Genomic DNA, 17,799 nt, shown 5'->3' with positions numbered 1-17,799 from the left:
CATAGTCTTTGAGGGGTATGATTCATAACATGGTGAGTGTTGGAAGGTATTTTATTATTTCGAGGCAAAGTGTCTTAGGATTGCAGCATCTGACCTTGGGATGTGATAGGAGGAAGGAATGTGTTGGAGTAGATATGTGGGGTGAGCTGGGGGAGGACTCCATAGGTTCTGGTGTGTGGGTCTGGTGGGGCAGCAGTTGGCTATCAGGGATGGGTGGAGTACCTGCACTGGGTGGATTCCAGAGATAGTTTCATGATGGGAATTCGGAGGATATTGTCTATGGAGTGGGGTGGAGTTTACTACGACTTTCCTTAGTTGTCTTAGCTGGAGCTGGTAGGGTTGAAGCTCATACAGATGTGGTTGGTGTGACCACAACTGTTGCATATGTTATTGGTGCTGGTCCGTTTGTGGTTGGAGTAGCTGTGGCCGTTGCTTCTAGACGAAATGACGACAGTGGCAGCAATGGAGCAGCAAAAGCAGGAGCTCCTGGCACTGCTGGCTGGTGCAGGTCTAACATATCTGACGAGAGTGGCAGTGGTGGTGGCAACAACAGTGGCAATGGAGATACAGTATAAGTTGGAGGGATGACATCTGCAAATGACGAGGGAATTAATGCGCAATGTTTCAGATTGGGAAGAGGGATGGTGTCATCAGAGTAGTGGGGAATGAGGGAAGATGAGGAAAGTGCAGGGGGGAAATTGAATAGCGGGTAAAGAAGTAGGTGGAGGTGGAAATGGAGTACAGATGTGAGTAAATGACCAAGGATGTCGTAGTTGTAGGTTGATACATCCATGGATGAGGGTAGCGAGAGTGGTGGCTAGCTAACGGAGGTGAAGGCTGGCAGCAAACACTTCGGCTGTTGATCACTGGCGATGTTCAGCGGCGAGGAAAGCACTGGCAGTAATGACGATGATGGGCGGTGAGGTCTTGCAGTAATGATGATGTGTGGCAGTGAAGGCAATAACGATGACGAGCAGTAAAGACTGGTAGTAATTGCGTTGTCTCCCAGTGGAGACGATGACGATGATGATGAGGATGATGGACAGCAACGGGACGGAATCGGCCACAAACATGTCTCTATGGAATTTCATCTCTGAAGGCAGCTCAGGCAGTTGTGATATCTCAGGGGGGAGGGGTTCCAGCCCTCAGACGTTGAGCTAATATGGGAATTTAAAAAGACTGCAATTGGCATTGTAGTATGTGAGAACACAACTTATTAGTGAATTGTTTTGTCTTCCATTTTCCCAGTGTGCTATAAAATAATATATCTGTTTTACCACCAAACAAGTAAGTGACTGTTCACTTTAAGAGTATTGTAAGTTAGATATAATGGAAGCTTCCTTTATCATCTTTCCGCAAACAGCGTAACGTCATTGTTGCTATATCATATGTTTATTTATGAAATTTTACGTCAGTAGGGGGCAGTTGCATGTTTCGTTAAATGTACCTGGTTAAATCAGCTTTTTCGTATTGATCTTCATTATTTTACTGTGATGTTAACAGTATTCATAAAAATTATTTCTGAGGACTTCTATAATTCTTTCACATTAAATATGTAATGGATCACTTAACCACTACGATATGAGTGCTATTCTTGGCTTTAGACAACCGCCCCAGTTTCCTTCTGCTTCTGAACCAGTACGTTCATATGGTGACATATACTGCTGCGAGTTTATTGGATTTTAACATAAATTGTGGGTTGACTAGTATGGACGGATGCTGTTCGATAACATGGTGCTTACCTTATTGTTCTATACAAACTAAATTAATCCGTATTCCTTAATTGCTTGGTATTTTAGCGCTGAAGGTGGCTATTTACAGCCGAAGTTTAGATACGCAAGAGTAATGAAAATCAATGGGATTGCGACTCATTGCTGCTTGCCTCTTCTTCCTTATCAATGGTCACTGTGTACAACGGTACACTATGGAATCAAAGTTTTTTAATAGGTACAAATGTTTGTTGCAGTGGCTGACAAATTTGGAAAAGTGGAGTGGTCTAACTTATTTATGCTATGCGTCTTCGTACTGTTTAGTGTGCCCATGGTCAGTACCTTTCAGCTTTTTATCTTCAGCAGCCAGGGTGTATAAGTGAAGTGAATGATCTAGGTTCCTCCTCCAGAATTTTAGTGGGTCTTGGAGGTATACTTGGAATGAGATGCCTTGGAAATTGTATTGCACATGGACATCAAACATTTGGTAAGTATCCATACATCCTACATTTCTAGGGTAAGTGCCATTACTAGTCATAAGCGACAATGCAAAGCAGTATACATTCCGTTCATCAAGATTGTGGCCATTAGTGCATGCCTCTTGGCAGCAATATCATATGACGGATGAAACTGAACCCCCGGCACCCAAAATCAATATATTAAATACATGTGAGTATATATCGTGGTGGAGTACATCGCTGAGTACCTTCCTGCACCCTACTTCGTGCATTTCAGACTAATGGCACAGTATGACCCACTTCGTAAAAGTTTTAAACCAGGCCAGTATTGACTCACCCCACAGTAACACACCATTAGCCCCCAAAATTTGGATGATGCTCTTTTCCTCAACTGCATCACAGCACACTTTCTAGTGATGTGTAAGTGCAGAGTACAGAGCTGCTTTATGCTTAATGGCTGGTTACCGTGCGTCGTTAATGTATCCAGGGTGCTCTCTCTGCAGAACAACTTGGAAAGCATTAAGGGTAGTGGCAGAAACTCGATAGTATGTATTCGTGTAATCAGTGTGGACCAATGAGGCGGTGACCCCAAATGAGCCAGCAACCACACAATGGTCCAAAGAGACTGAAGGACCTACTTTGTGATCTGTAATAATGTGATATTGTGAACTCTTATGACGATGTTACGAGATGGTCCAGGAGACAGGGATTATGGCCTAGACTATGGCAAACGAGGAAAGGCTTTATTGCTGTTCCATCATGTCAGTGACTGACAGACTTGGGCGTCATAAACGAACTGGGCACATCATGACACGGGCACATCATCCTCAGACAAGCCTGACTGTGGCTCATATGTTCGTGACTAAACCATCACTGACCAACAGGTAGGCTATGGCATACCCAGCTGTGAGTTCATAATCGATGATGCGCTTGGATGAAGCATGATCAGCCGTAGGTGTATCATCATTGTCAACAATGGGTCAGTTGTTGCAATTGCAGGCGCCAGCCTCCTTAGGTATATCTCATCCTTATCAGCTGCAATGAATGAAAATATATCAACTATCACCCATAATTAAGTAAAAATACGTTATGATGTCTGTAGACATCTGCCCATGTTCAAAATTATCCGCATTCATATCAGTCGGTGGAACATTCTTCAAAGCATTATTGGCTGCTATCTCTAGTAACTTCGTCTCCAACACAGCCAGCAGTTCAACACTCCCCTGGCTCAAGGCGATATTCTCACTGAGTGTACCTAGAAACATACAAGAATATCTAAAATTTGCATGAATGCAGTTGTGTTGAGTAACAAGTGTATCGTTATTATTGAACTACTCACGTGTTCACCACTTCCTGAGTGCAGTCATAATCTATGAACTAATGCTGGAGAATGGAGAACGGATCTCAATTATAAGCTGTGTCGTTGAGTGGGTTAATTTGTTCTCTCGCGTGCACCTATAAATAGTAAAGATAGTTTCACTTTAGTGCTGCATGCAATTGTGTGGATAAGAAGCATATTATTATCAGTATTATTATTGCACAGGAACAGAAAGAATTAATAATCATGTATTTGCTCCTTGATGACTTGTGTCAGCCCCAATGGGCTCACGGTGGAGAAAGATGTGGCCTTAGATATGGTTATCTCTGGCTGTATTATCTGAACATCATCCGAATTAATTTTAGTGACCATCTGTGGCATTAAAAGAAATATTGTCGGAGTCAGCAGTACATCATAAATTACCATAGTGATGATGAATATCCTTCCGACGATTCCCTGAGTGTCTGTTAATGGTAGACACTCTATCAATGTACTCACACACCGGTTGCACCCAGCTGCTGCGAAGATGCTATCTGCAGAGTACTACCCACACTGTTGCTGGATGGTAATCTGTAGCTGCCTGGACAGACATAATCGCTGCTACTGCTCTGTGCCGAAGTCTGCTTTGCTGAACGGAGACTGGGTTGTGACGCTGTTGCACATGCACTTATATAATAAAGGTTTGTGATATAGAGATCGTACTGATGATTTCGGACGTCCACTCTCCAGATTAGTTGTATACCTCAGTTCACGTATTAAATGAGAGGCCTACGGGGTGGATAGGAATCGCTTCACCATACATATTGAGGGGGGTTCTAGGATTGTGACCCCGATACTCAATGAACAACACAGGCCATATTTAACGAATACTTACCTGAACCCTTCAAAACCTATAAGAGAATGTGAAAAAATTGAAAAGAGAAACAGTTTAAAATAAAATACAGTATCGTTTCTTGATGATCTAACTTAGAATTATTTGTTCTTTATCTGAGGCCAACATAAACTGAGGTGACATAAGTCATGGGATACCTTTTAAATATAGTGCTGGACCTCCTTTTGTCTGGTGTAGTGCTGCAACTCGACGTGGTACGGACTCAACAAGTTGTTCGAAGTACCCTGTGGAAATATTGAGCCACGTGCTCTTTATAGCTGCCCATAACTGTGAAAGTGTTGCTGAAACATGATTTTATGCACACAGTGACCTCTCGATTATGTCCTATAAATGTTTGATGGCATTCATGTCAGGCGATTTCGGTGGCCAGATCATTTACTCAGATTGTCCAGAACGTCCTTCAAACCAGTCGTGAACCATAATGGCGCTGTGACCTGGCGCATAGTCATTCACAAAAAGTCCATCGCTGAATGGCTGCGAATGACCTACAGTGCTCGAACATACCCGTCTCCAATCAATGATCGGTTGAGTTGGACCAGAGGCCCAGGATCATTACATGTAAACACAGCTCACAGCAGCTTGCACAGTGACTTGTTGACAACCTGGATCCATGGCACCGTGGGGCGACCGTCCACTCGAACCCTTCCATCAGCTCTTACCAACATAAATCAGGATTCATCTGACTAGGCCACGGTTCTCCAGTCGCCTACGCTGCACCCCGTATGGTTACGTGCCCAGGAGAGGCGCCGCAGGCGACGTCGTGCTGTTAGCAAAGGCACTCGAGACGGTCGTGTGCTGCCATAGCCTATTAACGGCAAATTTTGCAGCACTATCATAACGGATGCATTTGTAGTACGTCCCGGATTGATTTCTTCGGTTATTTGACGCAGTATTGCTTTTCTGGTAGCAGTGACAACGCTACGCAAACGGCACCGCTCTCGATTGTTAAGCGACGGGCGTCGGCCACTGCGTTGCCTATGGTGGGAGGCAATGCCTGGAATTTGGTATTGTCGGCACACTCTTAATGCTGTGGATTTCCGAAGTGGAATTCCCATGCGTCTAGTTCCATCTGCCATTACGCGTGCAAAGTCGGTTACTTCCAGTCGTGCGGTCATAATCACGTCGCTTCCGACCTTTCAACATGAATCACCTAAGTACTAATGACAGCTCCGCCAATGGCCCTGCCCTTTTATACGTTATGTATGCGATACTACCGCCATCTATATATGTGCATATCGGTGTCCCATAATTTCTGTCACCTCAGAGTATATTCACCTATGTGCACACCGTACGTTTTCCTAGGTCTCCAAATAGCTGAGCAGCTATTATCTTGAACATGCCTTATTGATGGACTTCTGAAAATGTCACGAAACAAAAAAAAAAGCTTTACACAGCCTTTGACATAAACAATGCAGTCGCATTGATTGTAGATTCCGAGGGATGTCGCCATTTCTTCAAGGTGCAATCTGTGGTTATTCCACCGCTGACCGTGGTGATTGCCGGTTAACAAGTCAGCTGTCTGTCGGGTATTGGCCCTCTGTAGTGTACGAAATAGTATGGGTGAATTGGCGATGCTGAAGAACATCGTCAGTTATGGTCCACCAACAACTTTAAACACAAATTGTCTCCATTTGCCATAAAAGCCCCGCATATCTGTGATGACGTTCACACTTTGTGGCGCCATCGTTTAATGTCTCTGGTGTGAAGCAGCACCATCGCATATACAGGGTGTTTGTCTTAATATGAGACAACTAAGTATCTCGAAAGGACGCATCGCACGAAGAAAAGGTTCTACTTCGTTCAAAAATGGTTCAAATGGCTCTGAGCACTATGGGACTTAACTGCTGTGGTCATCAGTCCCCTAGAACTTAGGACTACTTAAACCGAACTAACCTAAGGACATCACACAGATCCATGCCCGAGGCAGGATTCGAACCTGCGACCGTAGCGGTCGCGCGGTTCCAGACTGTAGCGCGTAGAACCGCTTGGCCACTCAGGCCAGCGGTTCTACTTGAAATGTGGATATTAGTAAAGGGGCAATCTGTCTCTACTACAACTGGCCACTCCCTCTCTGGCGTGGGTGGTGTCAGCTTTGTATTTTCAAATAGGAAACCACCCTTTCTTATACCATTTTCGAATTCTACCCAAAAAATTCGTATCGTTTACTCAAAATAGTGTTTCCCATTCGTGATAGATGACGTTTTAATCGACCTATAGCAAGTGTACTTGTTTTGGAATTAATAACTGGTACACTTGATTCTACATTTCATTTACAATGTAAATGTAGAATTTTGTTTTCTTAGGGTTGATATTCATACTCTAACGTTATTGGTGTTGCAAATGTAGTTGTACAATACAAATAATGTGGCTACAGATTAACATTTCTGGTTACGTAGTTTTCTGTTCCCTACGGGGCCAATTTTGGTAAGTCCCCAAACCATCGGAATGCTTGATTTCGGTGACCGCCTTCGTACCCTGCCATCCAGGTGACGGGTTCCGGTATGTTTCCATTCAACCACTGTAAACTCTCACAGAAGCCTATAGAAGGCCACTCGCGGAATACAAACGACAACCCTTGTAATAAGGTAAAATGTCCACGAAGTGACAGTGATTGGCGCACCAACCATAGGTACTCACCGAAACCATTCAGCAAAATGGTGGCTGGTAATGAGGCTCACTGAAATCAAACACATCAGTGGTCGGAGGCAAGAGGGCTCACCGATATCAAGCATACCGATGGAAACAGAGAACTATTACATCCACATGGTTGTTCCTGGATCATGGATATTTATAACTAGACACTGCAGTTGTTAGGCATATTGTATTCTACAACGAAATCTGCAACACTAAAGTCAATTTCGAATACAAATGTCAACCGTTAGAACACAAAGGTTTATATCTACATCATAAAAGAAATGTAGATTCAATTCCACCGGGTCTTAATTGCACATTTAATATTTGCTGACTACAGCTCGTCTACCACAAATGGAAAACAATTTTTTGAATAAACTATACGTACACAGTAAAATTGAAGGGTTCCCAGGTGAAAATTTGAGCTCACAAGGGAGATGGTTAGGAGGTGGTCAGTCGTAGCGCAGGCAGATGATTTCTATACTAACTTTTCACCTACAACAATTTTTTCCATACGCGGCGTCGTTGTCGAATTATTAGTTGACTCAAGTTAAAACAAACACCCAGTGTGCTAATCGCTGTACAATTCCTGAGAGGAATACAATTAATAACACATACATACAACAGTAATATGTATGCTGCACTTCTTGGAGGGAAAGGTTTTATGATTAAAATTCAATATGGATATCAATAGGCCTCGTCCTGTTACTCTCATTTCGCTTCAAAGAATTAATCATGACCGCTGGTGATAATTCTTTAAATTTCCGTAAGCTACCATACATCGAAATTCACTGCCCTCATAGAAATCCTGATGATTGTTGTTATTGTCACTGTCGCATTCGTATAGTGGATTATTCTATGGGTAATATACAGAATACAGTAACACTTTTGCTTTCGTTATGCTACAGTTGTCGTTTACAGTGGAATCCTCAATCACATTTCCTCTCATGGCTGTCTGCAGCTCCTAAAAAACGGGTCAAGGTGAACATACTTGAACAGATGTCTTAACCGATCAGAAGTCATTGGTGTAACACGATACTCAGAGAGACCCCAAGATTGGAAAGTTAATGAAAGCTCAGCTGCAGAATTTAGCACACAAAAAATTCTCATCTGGTACAGATATGTGTGGTACTTTCCTCATCACTTCAGCCAAAACAATGTTTCCTTCAGCTGTTTGAACTTCTTCACTGTACTCATTATTAACTGTAGCACTTCGGACTAGAATCAGTCACTGTCTGGCGTTTATAATGGTGTATTTATTATCTTTAAAGAACTCCATGAAATTTTGAGAGGGATGCACATGTGAAACTGATTACCTAACGCTCCATCAGTGGATAATCCAACGTTTTGTAGAAAATTCAGAACATTTGTAGAAGATTTTATGCAGAGACCAAAGTTCTTGAGTGGTGATTTGATTCCAATCTTTCCTTTGTGGTCATTAAATGTCTTTCGTTTCATATACTATTTCTTGAAACAGAAGGGAGAAAGCACTATGTCTAAATCACGATATTTCTGCTGGAGTGCTTCCTTCAGTCTTTATAAATGTTCCTTCCAAGTATAGGAAACTGCTCCTTGAAACTGATAAATCATCTTGATGCTGAATAAAAATTCTTATCTAGCCATTATTATTGAACATCACTATAGCAAATGGTGTGTGGGAGATGTATTGTGGATGAGTGGTTTGTTCAAAATACTTAAATGGTGTTATTTTGAATGATGTTAGTCTGAGATTTCAGTTCTATCGACTCGAGAAACAGTTAATTCTGATGTGTTATCACCCTGTCCTTCAGCTGCAGAGTAGAGTACTGACTGGTGTGTGGGCTGATTTTGTACTATACATCCAAAATGCTGAAGACGTACCACTACTTCTTCTCAAAATTCAATTAGGTTGCTGTCCTGGCCGGCACTGTTCAGCCTGAGATGTTCTAGTATCTGAACAGTCACTAAGAGATATTTTGGACTGATCGGCTACTCAACGAGTTTGTATACTGGTCCCATTGTAGGAAAAATCTGTGGATAGTATGTACTGATCGGTCGTTGAGGTTTGAAGCCCAGCGCGGGTCATGTCAACAGGAAGAATATCAGCTGGTTCATCCGACTTTGAACGTTTCGCGATATTATTAGCCTAAACTTGACTCTTCGAGAAACCAAGTAATGACCCTATTACGCGTTCCTGGCTAGATATGTTGTATGTTATGTCGTTTTTATTTCCCTTTCAAACGTATGTTTGCACAAAAGACAATACCTTTTACATATCGTTTTACAATATTGTATTTAGAACATCTTTGTCACGTATGCCAGGAGGAATCTTCACAACTTCGTCACCTCCTACATAAAGTTCAATTTTTCGCCTCAGTCATGTTTGGATTCCTATTACAAGTTTCCAGCATCCAGTCTAAGTTTTCATTAATAGAAAATGCTAGAATATTTATTTATTTAGCTTTATTGGCTAAAATTCTGTCTGCAGCATGATACTCTGCGAAACTTTTTTTATAGAGCATGCTAAATTACGCTCCTTGTAGCCATCATCAAGTAGATTAATTGCTTTATAGCCAACAATCAGATGCCTTTTAATTTCATTCCAGGTGAACAGAAGCTGTATGCAGGGATAAGGAGTTAGCTGACAGTTTGATGGGAGTATCACCACCACCTCTGATGTGCTTCTAAGCACTTATAGCACTCAGCAGTCCGAGGTATGTGGAGCCTCTTATATATCTGATTGGGACCATCCACGCAACTGTTTTACGATGATGCAAAGCCAAACAATTTCACTAAGGCCTTGATCTTATGACACCTCATGAAATGCAACACGAGACACACATCTTGTTCCTCTGTGTAAAAACTCCCTGCTTTGTTGTCCTTTAAGACGGAAGTTCTCACGTTTGTCCACTGCTCTTTGACCAGCTCAGAATGAAAGACTTCTCAAACACAGCTTTCTATTTTGAAATACGCATCGTATTACATACTTTAAACTTCAGCTTGCATGGATGCGCTTGTTAATATGACTGCCTGTAGTATTTAGAAGTCCATTGCCACGTATATCAATAGGTCTTATCTTAATCGTATGTTGTTAAGGTCGATCGCACTTACCTGTAATTTATAGAAGAGCAACTATCCATGTTTATGAACAATGTTGATTGAATCAGATCCACAAGTGGCTTTCAGTGATTCAGTTCAGACACTTCACCATACTCATTGTTAAATGAGAGACTGTTGAGTTATGGTTTATTCCATATCGCTTCATTACTAACCTGAAAAAGCTTATTGCAAAATCCACTTACATGGTCGGTGTGTTGTTGGGATACTGATAAGTTCCAGTGTGCAGCAATTCTTCAAACACCCACTCGACTCCCCCTCCAGTCTTTGCCTTCACAGGATTGGTCCAGGAAAATTTGTAATACGTAGCTATGACTGTTACAATAATTTTCAACCCTTTATTCTAGTATGAGTATTCATGGTATCCATGACATCAGCCTAAATAAATCAGCCAAACCTCACATTATGACTCACCTGCACTGGAACGTTCTGCGAGCAGGCCTCTGGAGTTCACGGATTGCGGTCTCCATTGTTTAACAACGCATCTTTCTCGGAGGTTCAATATGATTGACTTACTTAGTTCATGTGATCTGTATTCCTAGCAGTGGCAGATGTTATTAGTTGACATAATAAGTCTATGGCTTAATTTGGACCATCAGAATACGAGGGTTGTAATTTAAATCGTGGCAACTATTTATTCACAACCGATACAAAAGAGTTACATGTTTGCACCTGTTACTGTTCTTCAAAGTAGTCACCAGCGTTGTGTAGGGCCCGTTACCAGCGTTGTGGAATGCGTAGTATACCGTTAGCAGAGCCTATTCTGTTGATGCTGCGAATGGAGCGGTCTACTGCCTGTCGAATCTTTGGAACAGTTCTTAAGCGAATGCCACGAAGTGGTTCCTTCATCTTTCTAATCAAATCAAAGTCACGAGGACTTCTCTTCTTTCACCACCATACGCTGCCATGTGTGAAAACCTTTTAATACTTCCTGTTACTGGTCTAAACATTTCAGTGAAATGTGGTTTATACTCCAGCTGTCCCACTCTTAAGACTCATAGTTTAGACGAATAGCTCTCCGCACTTCAACGACTCTGCGTTTTGTCGACATGCTGTCGCGTACTGATCACATTTCGAGATACTACACATCTTATACAGAGATACACACGCTTTTCTTAAGCTCGTCAATTATTTGATTTATTGCATTGGGTTCATTGCCTTTTTCTTGCGCTTTCCTTCCATGATATTTACAGGAGGAGATTTTTACCCCTGCTAACGTTTTAGGACATTACCATTCACTAAAAGAGTCTGATTTATGTCTGCTTTTGTTGCCCCATTGTGTGATTGTACTCTATCATTGGACAACCAAATCTGAGATCCACCTTTTGTGGTTGCTGTTATCCAGTTCCATTGGGTTGATTGCTTGCTCACATCGATGGATTCCATTAATGAGCTGGTTCATCTGAGACTCGCCTTTTACAGCTGCTGCCTTAACATCACTACATAATTCCGTTAATTTTGCATTGATTGTCTCGATAACTCTGTTGCTTGATAAACGTATGTTTGGTTTCTGCTTTATGCCATCAGAATGAGACCATTGCATACATGTAAATTTCTCCATAGTCTACAATATACTGAGGAAATTACATTTTCGTACACTGGGTTATATGCGGAATCTCATCGAAGTTTCGGCTGTATCAGTCTTCATTCAGGTTCCTCGTTTTATCAATAACTAAACAGTTATACTGCAAGTTATTCCAGGAATCACTGCATGTGGTGATGAATTCACTAAATGACATGTCAGCATGAGGTTGGTAAATATGCTTTAAATTCAGATTGTCCTTCCTGAAGTTGGTAAGAAGATTCGCTTTATCCCTGACCAACTCCTACATGTTAAAAAAAAAGGTTCAAATGGCTGTAAGCACTATGGGACTTAGCATCTGAGGTCATCAGTCCCCTAGACTTAGAACTACTTAAACCTAACTAACCTAAGGACATCACACACATCCATTCCCGAGGCAGGATTCGAACCTGCACCCGTAGCAGCTGTGCGGTTCCAGAGTGAAGCGCCTAGAACCGCTCGGCCTCAGCGGCCGGCCCTACATGTAACTTCAATATGTCTGGCTCAAATAGAAGATACCGACTTCTGTGTGGCAACCTAAGCAGACGTATTTCTGGATCTCATTCTTGTTTTCCACTGTGACGTCTTGAAATATTTTGGCTTTATTTTTGCATATGGTGTAAGATTGCTACTTCCGCTGAAAGTGGAGTATGTTTCTTCATCGATACAACTCTTGGCTTTATTTTTGCATATGGTGTAAGATTGCTACTTCCGCTGAAAGTGGAGTATGTTTCTTCATCGATACAACGCAGTATCTCCTTGCAATGATTGACATTTTGGCTGAAATACGGCTTGTGAAGAAATGTATACATAATCAAAGTGGACCCGATCAGTATGTGCTAACTCTGTTAAAACAATATTAGTCTTCCCGTAATCTGAAGGTCCAGCAATTAAAGCATGTTTATTACCAGAAAGTGATAAGCCATTCTTTTTCTGCTTGTTTCAGATTCCAGCAGCATTGCAGGACCATTCGGTTACCACAAGACTCCTTTGATGGGGATGTTTTGTCCACTCCGTCATGTCGATGATTGCGTGCTCACATTGGCATGTAGTGTACTTTACAGAGTACACACACCTGTAGCTCTTAAAAATGTATTTATAAACACTTACAAATTGCTAGGTATATGAAAAGCTAAAACACGTTCGCAGTTCTGTGAATGTATCTGGCATACTTGTCACATATATTTATACTTCCACAGAAGCACAACATAAATCATACTCGTCACGCTGAGTGATGGTTTCTTTCTATGGGCAGAGAGCTTGTCAGGCTAACTACAACAATATACTCCACAATATCTCGTAGGATCGGTGGACATACGACTGTCAGCTTACGTTAGTCGGCAGTGCACGACATACTTTACAGAATAACTAGTGTATATTAGTTCCTGAAACATCTGTTCCTACAGATGTGTGCTTTCTTTCCTGTTAAATATTTTAATTGCACCATGGAAGCGTCCTGCTCAGACCGTATGATCTCCCAGCGTTACTGACGGCTAGTGAACTTCACTGTGAAACAAAGCAGAACTATGCGTAGATATACTGCATAGTGAAAACCATTTATCTGTCGATAATATCATTTAAGCTTCACAAGTTTGCGGACTTTCAAGTACAAGTACCAGATAAAACTCAGTATCTGGCATTGTACCAACACTAATCTGTTTACAGCTAGTGTTGCTTGAAATATAGCCATCATGAAACAACATAATTACCATGTCATGTGGCTGCTTCTTCACCTCACTTCCTAAGTACCTCGACAGCCTCACCCTTTGCCAGTTCTCTCACGACAGCTAAAACTTTTTATCATTTGCTATTAATGTACATCATTTGTAGCAGTTATGCAACTTTAAAAAATATTTGTTATCATAGTGTATATAGTGTTCTCTACTGCTAGTTCATTGTCAGAATTAACAAGGGTATGATCATTTACAGATCGTCAGTGCTCGTTGTTAACTTACGTGATGGCAGTAAGTGTGTAGTGCATGATCTGTCTTCTGGTGTGTGCGTCACTACCTCGCTATTGAGGGAAAACAGTGACTGCACAACTTTGGCATATTCAAGAAAATGACGTTCAGGAAATTCCTGAATGTTTTGATGATCTTCTTAAGGACTATGGCTTCCATCATCATGATGATAATAATTGCGTACTGCATATTACATGATCGAGTAGGAGAAACAATATACTTTCTGTGATGTGCTTTTGAAATTTTGTATGGTCCTGGAAGACATCGCAGCTAGACTGTTGTAGATTATTGGACATTTCCTATACAGCTTATACCTTTGCTATGTGATATTTCTCACAGATTTAACTTGCTACCTCAAGAGTTTAAATATGTTCTTCTTTCTACACATGAGCCCAGCAATAAACATTATGAAGAGAATGCATGAAGCAGATTGATGGTCCTCCTGCTGTGAATCTGCACTGCGTCGCACCTAAAACGTAAAAACAGATTTATCTCTACTTAGTGTACATTTTTGGTAATAATACATGTAGACTTGGCAGATTAGCAAGCATATGTTGTTTCTAAGATGCTATACACTAAACCACAATCTCTACATTTTACCATTAACTCTTATTTCATACTTTAATGAAGCAACTGTGTATCTCTGTCCACCCATTTTGAATCCATGTGCCGTGTGGTCAGGCAGGATTCGCTTGTCTGTCTCCGAGTAAGCTGTGAATCTGCGGCTCTCAACATATGTCCGTATCGGACACTCTTTTACATGTTTCCGATGATTTGGGATGCTGCGTCGTAGGTAGTGTTGGCGGCGGCAGCGTCGACACCGGAGGTGGCGGCGGCACTTTGGGAGAGGCAGCGATGGCGTGGGGAGTGGCCGCGTCAATTGCGGCAGGGGTGGTGGCGATGGCGGTGGCGGTGGCAACAGCAGTGCTAAGAAGCTATGGGCAGGACATTGGGGGTGTGAAATAACAGTTTTGTAATAAACGCATGCAGTTTTAATTATATTTTTGTGTACAAATTTCATTGCGTAATGGCAGCACAGAATGCTGAAAACTGCTACCTTCTTGACGCCTTCCATTTGGCTTGTATCACATCAAGCCAATGGGTGGTATTACCCACGTAGGAATTTCTTCATTAAACTGAGCCTCTACAGACTTTACAGGATCTACAGTTACACACTTTGGTACAGAGGGAATACTGACATTGATACCCTATCCTAACTGGTACACAGTAACAATATTTTTAATTATGTGCGACAAACCCATAGTATGCCAGCGGCACCGCGCCTCTGTAGTAGTCAATAATACACAGTACATATCATCTAAATTCACAAGACTTGAATGTTGTAAACGTATATTTGTGCCCCTAGTGTTAATCCTAACACTGCCTCACTGTACTATGGTAACCTTCTGTCCTAAGATTTGAGCTTCTGTTGGAGTGTGGGATAGACCATATTCATCCTTAATCTTATTCATTATATTCCACTTCATTCCAAACAGCAACTACCACTCATAATATGAATGTTGAACATTGGTATTGTTGCATTGCACTTTTTGAACTTCAGTCACCACAAAAAAGTCACAGTCCGGTAACATTCCTACATTTACATGTTCACATCCTCTCATGGTCCCGTTATATGTGCTGTTGAGCAGTTGTGCTCTTGAGGGAGTTGCCTGCAGTGCTGTGAGTGAGGTAGGTCCAATGGTTGCTGCCGCTGCCGAGGCAGTACAGTGTAGTCGAATGACACCAGGTCCAGCAAATAAGACCATCTATGAGTTGCTGCTGCTGGGGCACAGAAAAAAAGGAGTGTCCACTCCTAGAGGCTCCATTACACCCAGATCAGGGGCGGGCAACACTGGAACAATAAAAAAACATAAATATAATACAAAAATAATAACAATACTGATAACTATAATTATAGCAGATACTTACTTTCAAGTCTGACAGCCTCTCTTTTCTCTTTGGCTTAGGGCACTGGCTGGTCCCCACTAACACGTCACCCCTTCACTATGAAGATCAGATTTCGAATGAGGCCAAGAGAGGTGGCGCAGTCGTTAACACATTGGAATCGCATTTGGGAGGACGACGGTTCAATCCCGCGTCTGTACATCCTGATTCAGGTTTTCTGTGACTTCTCTAAATCGCTTCAGGAAAATGCCAGGATGTTTCCTTAGAAAGGATACAGCCGACTTTCTTCCCCATCCTTCCCTAATCCAATGAGACCGATGACCTAGCAGTTTGGTCTCCTCCTCCAAATCCACTCCCCCTTGAATGCAAGGCCGTTGGATTCGTAATAGACACATCAAAAAAAGTTTTGCATCACCCCGGTTCCCAGAGCTCCTGAAGATAAACGTTGAGTGTGGATTTTGTATCACAGACACAGTTACTTTGACTGTTTAGCGATGTCACTCAATCTGTCCAAAGACGTAAATAATCATGCATGAGCAGTGCCTATTAGAAGGAGAGGGTCCGATAGCCGATCATTTCTAGTCACTCCACCAGGAAGGAGTTACACGGCTCTTGTTGTCTGTAATTCAACCATGCCTACATGGTCAATACCGCGTTTCGATCGCGTGAGCATTGTTACTTTGTGCCAGGAAGGGCTCTCATCAAGGTAAGTGTCCAGGCGTCTCGGAGTGAACCAAAGCAATGTTGTTCGAACATGGAGGAGATACAGAGAGACAAGAACTGTCGATGACATGCCGCGCTCAGGACTACCAAGGGCTACTACTGCAGTGGATGACCGCTCGGAGGAACGCTGACAGCAACGCCACCATGTTGAATAATGCTTTTAGTGCAGACACAGGGCGTCGTGTTACGACTCAAACTGTGCGCAATAGACTGCATGATTCTCAGCTTCACTCCCTACGTCCATGGCTGGTTCAACTGGTCAACCACGGCACCATGCAGCGCGGTACAGATGGGTCCAACAACACTCCGAATGGACCGCTCAAAATTGGCATCACGTTCTCTTCACCTATGAGTGTCACATACGCCTTTAACCAGACAATCGTCAGAGATGTGTTTGGAGACAACCCGGTCAGGCTGAGGGCCTTAGACACACTGTCCAGTGAGTGCAGCAAGGTGGTGGTTCCCTGCTGTTTTGGGTTGGCATAATGTGGGGCCGAAGTAAGCCGCTGTTGGTCATGGAAGGCACCGTAACGGCTGTACGATACACAACACCATCCATCGACCGATAGTGCAACGCTGGCGGGGTGGCCGAGTGGTTCTAGGCGCTACAGTCTGGAACCGCGCGAACGCTACGGTCGCAGGTTCGAATGCTGCCTCGGGCATGGATGTATGTGGTGTCCTTAGGTTAGTTAGGTTCAAGTAGTTCTAAGTTCTAGGGCACTGATGCCCTCAGCAGTTAAGTCCCATAGTGCTCAGAGCCATTTGAAGGATTTTTGATAGTGCAACCATATCGGCAGCATGTTGGCGAGGCACTTTTCTTCATGCGCGACAATTTGCGCCCCATCGTGCACATCTTGTGATTGACTTCCTTCAAGATAACGACATTGCTCAACTAGAGTTGCCAGCATGTTCTCCACTCATGAACCCTATCGAACATGTCTCGGATAGATTGGAAAGGGCTGTTTATGGAGCACGTGAACCACCACCCACTCTGAGGGATCTACGCCGAATCGCCGTTGACGAGTAGGACAATCTGGAGCAACAGTGCCTTTATCAACTTGTGGATAGTATACCACGTCGAATACAGGCATGCATCAATGCAAGAGGGCGTGCTACTGGTTATTAGAGGTACCGGTGTGTACAGCAGTGTGGACCACCACCTCTGATTGTCTCACTGTATGGTGGTACAACAGGCAATGTGTGGTTTTCAGGAGCAATAAAAAGGGCGGAAATGATGTTTATGTTAATCTCTATTTCAATGTTCTGTACAGGTATCGGAACTCTCGGAACTGAGGTGATGCAAAACTCTTTTTGATGTGTGTATAATAAAGGGGAGGAGGGGACTCGATTCCAATTGGTTCAGTTTTCCTATTGATACAGAGGAGAAGAGTTGGAGGGGGGGATGTGATCAATTTCCCTAGGATAGTGGAGAGGCAACGACCTCCATTATAATTGGCACAGGTCTGTAACCTGACGTCGGAAGCCTTTATCAGTGACATTCATGTAATATCTTTATCTGAGCCAGAAAATATATTGATAACCTAG

General features: G+C 42.6%; 1 protein-coding gene across 1 annotated transcript in view; it reads right to left on the bottom strand.

Moving 5' to 3' along the window:
• Nucleotides 1-346: 346 nt before the first annotated feature.
• LOC126471030 (uncharacterized) overlaps nt 347-17,799 on the bottom strand; it is a 32,057-nt gene continuing 14,604 nt past the window's right edge. Inside the window, exons 2-3 of the mRNA XM_050099095.1 lie at nt 14,387-14,561; nt 347-591 (exon numbers count right to left, since the gene is read on the bottom strand). Coding sequence (XP_049955052.1) covers nt 347-591; nt 14,387-14,561 — 420 coding nt within the window. The remainder of the gene's footprint in view (nt 592-14,386; nt 14,562-17,799) is intronic.

Source organism: Schistocerca serialis, chromosome 3, assembly GCF_023864345.2.
Source record: "Schistocerca serialis cubense isolate TAMUIC-IGC-003099 chromosome 3, iqSchSeri2.2, whole genome shotgun sequence".
NCBI classification, from domain to species: Eukaryota; Metazoa; Arthropoda; class Insecta; order Orthoptera; family Acrididae; genus Schistocerca; species Schistocerca serialis.
This window is presented reverse-complemented; position numbering and strand designations above follow the sequence as displayed.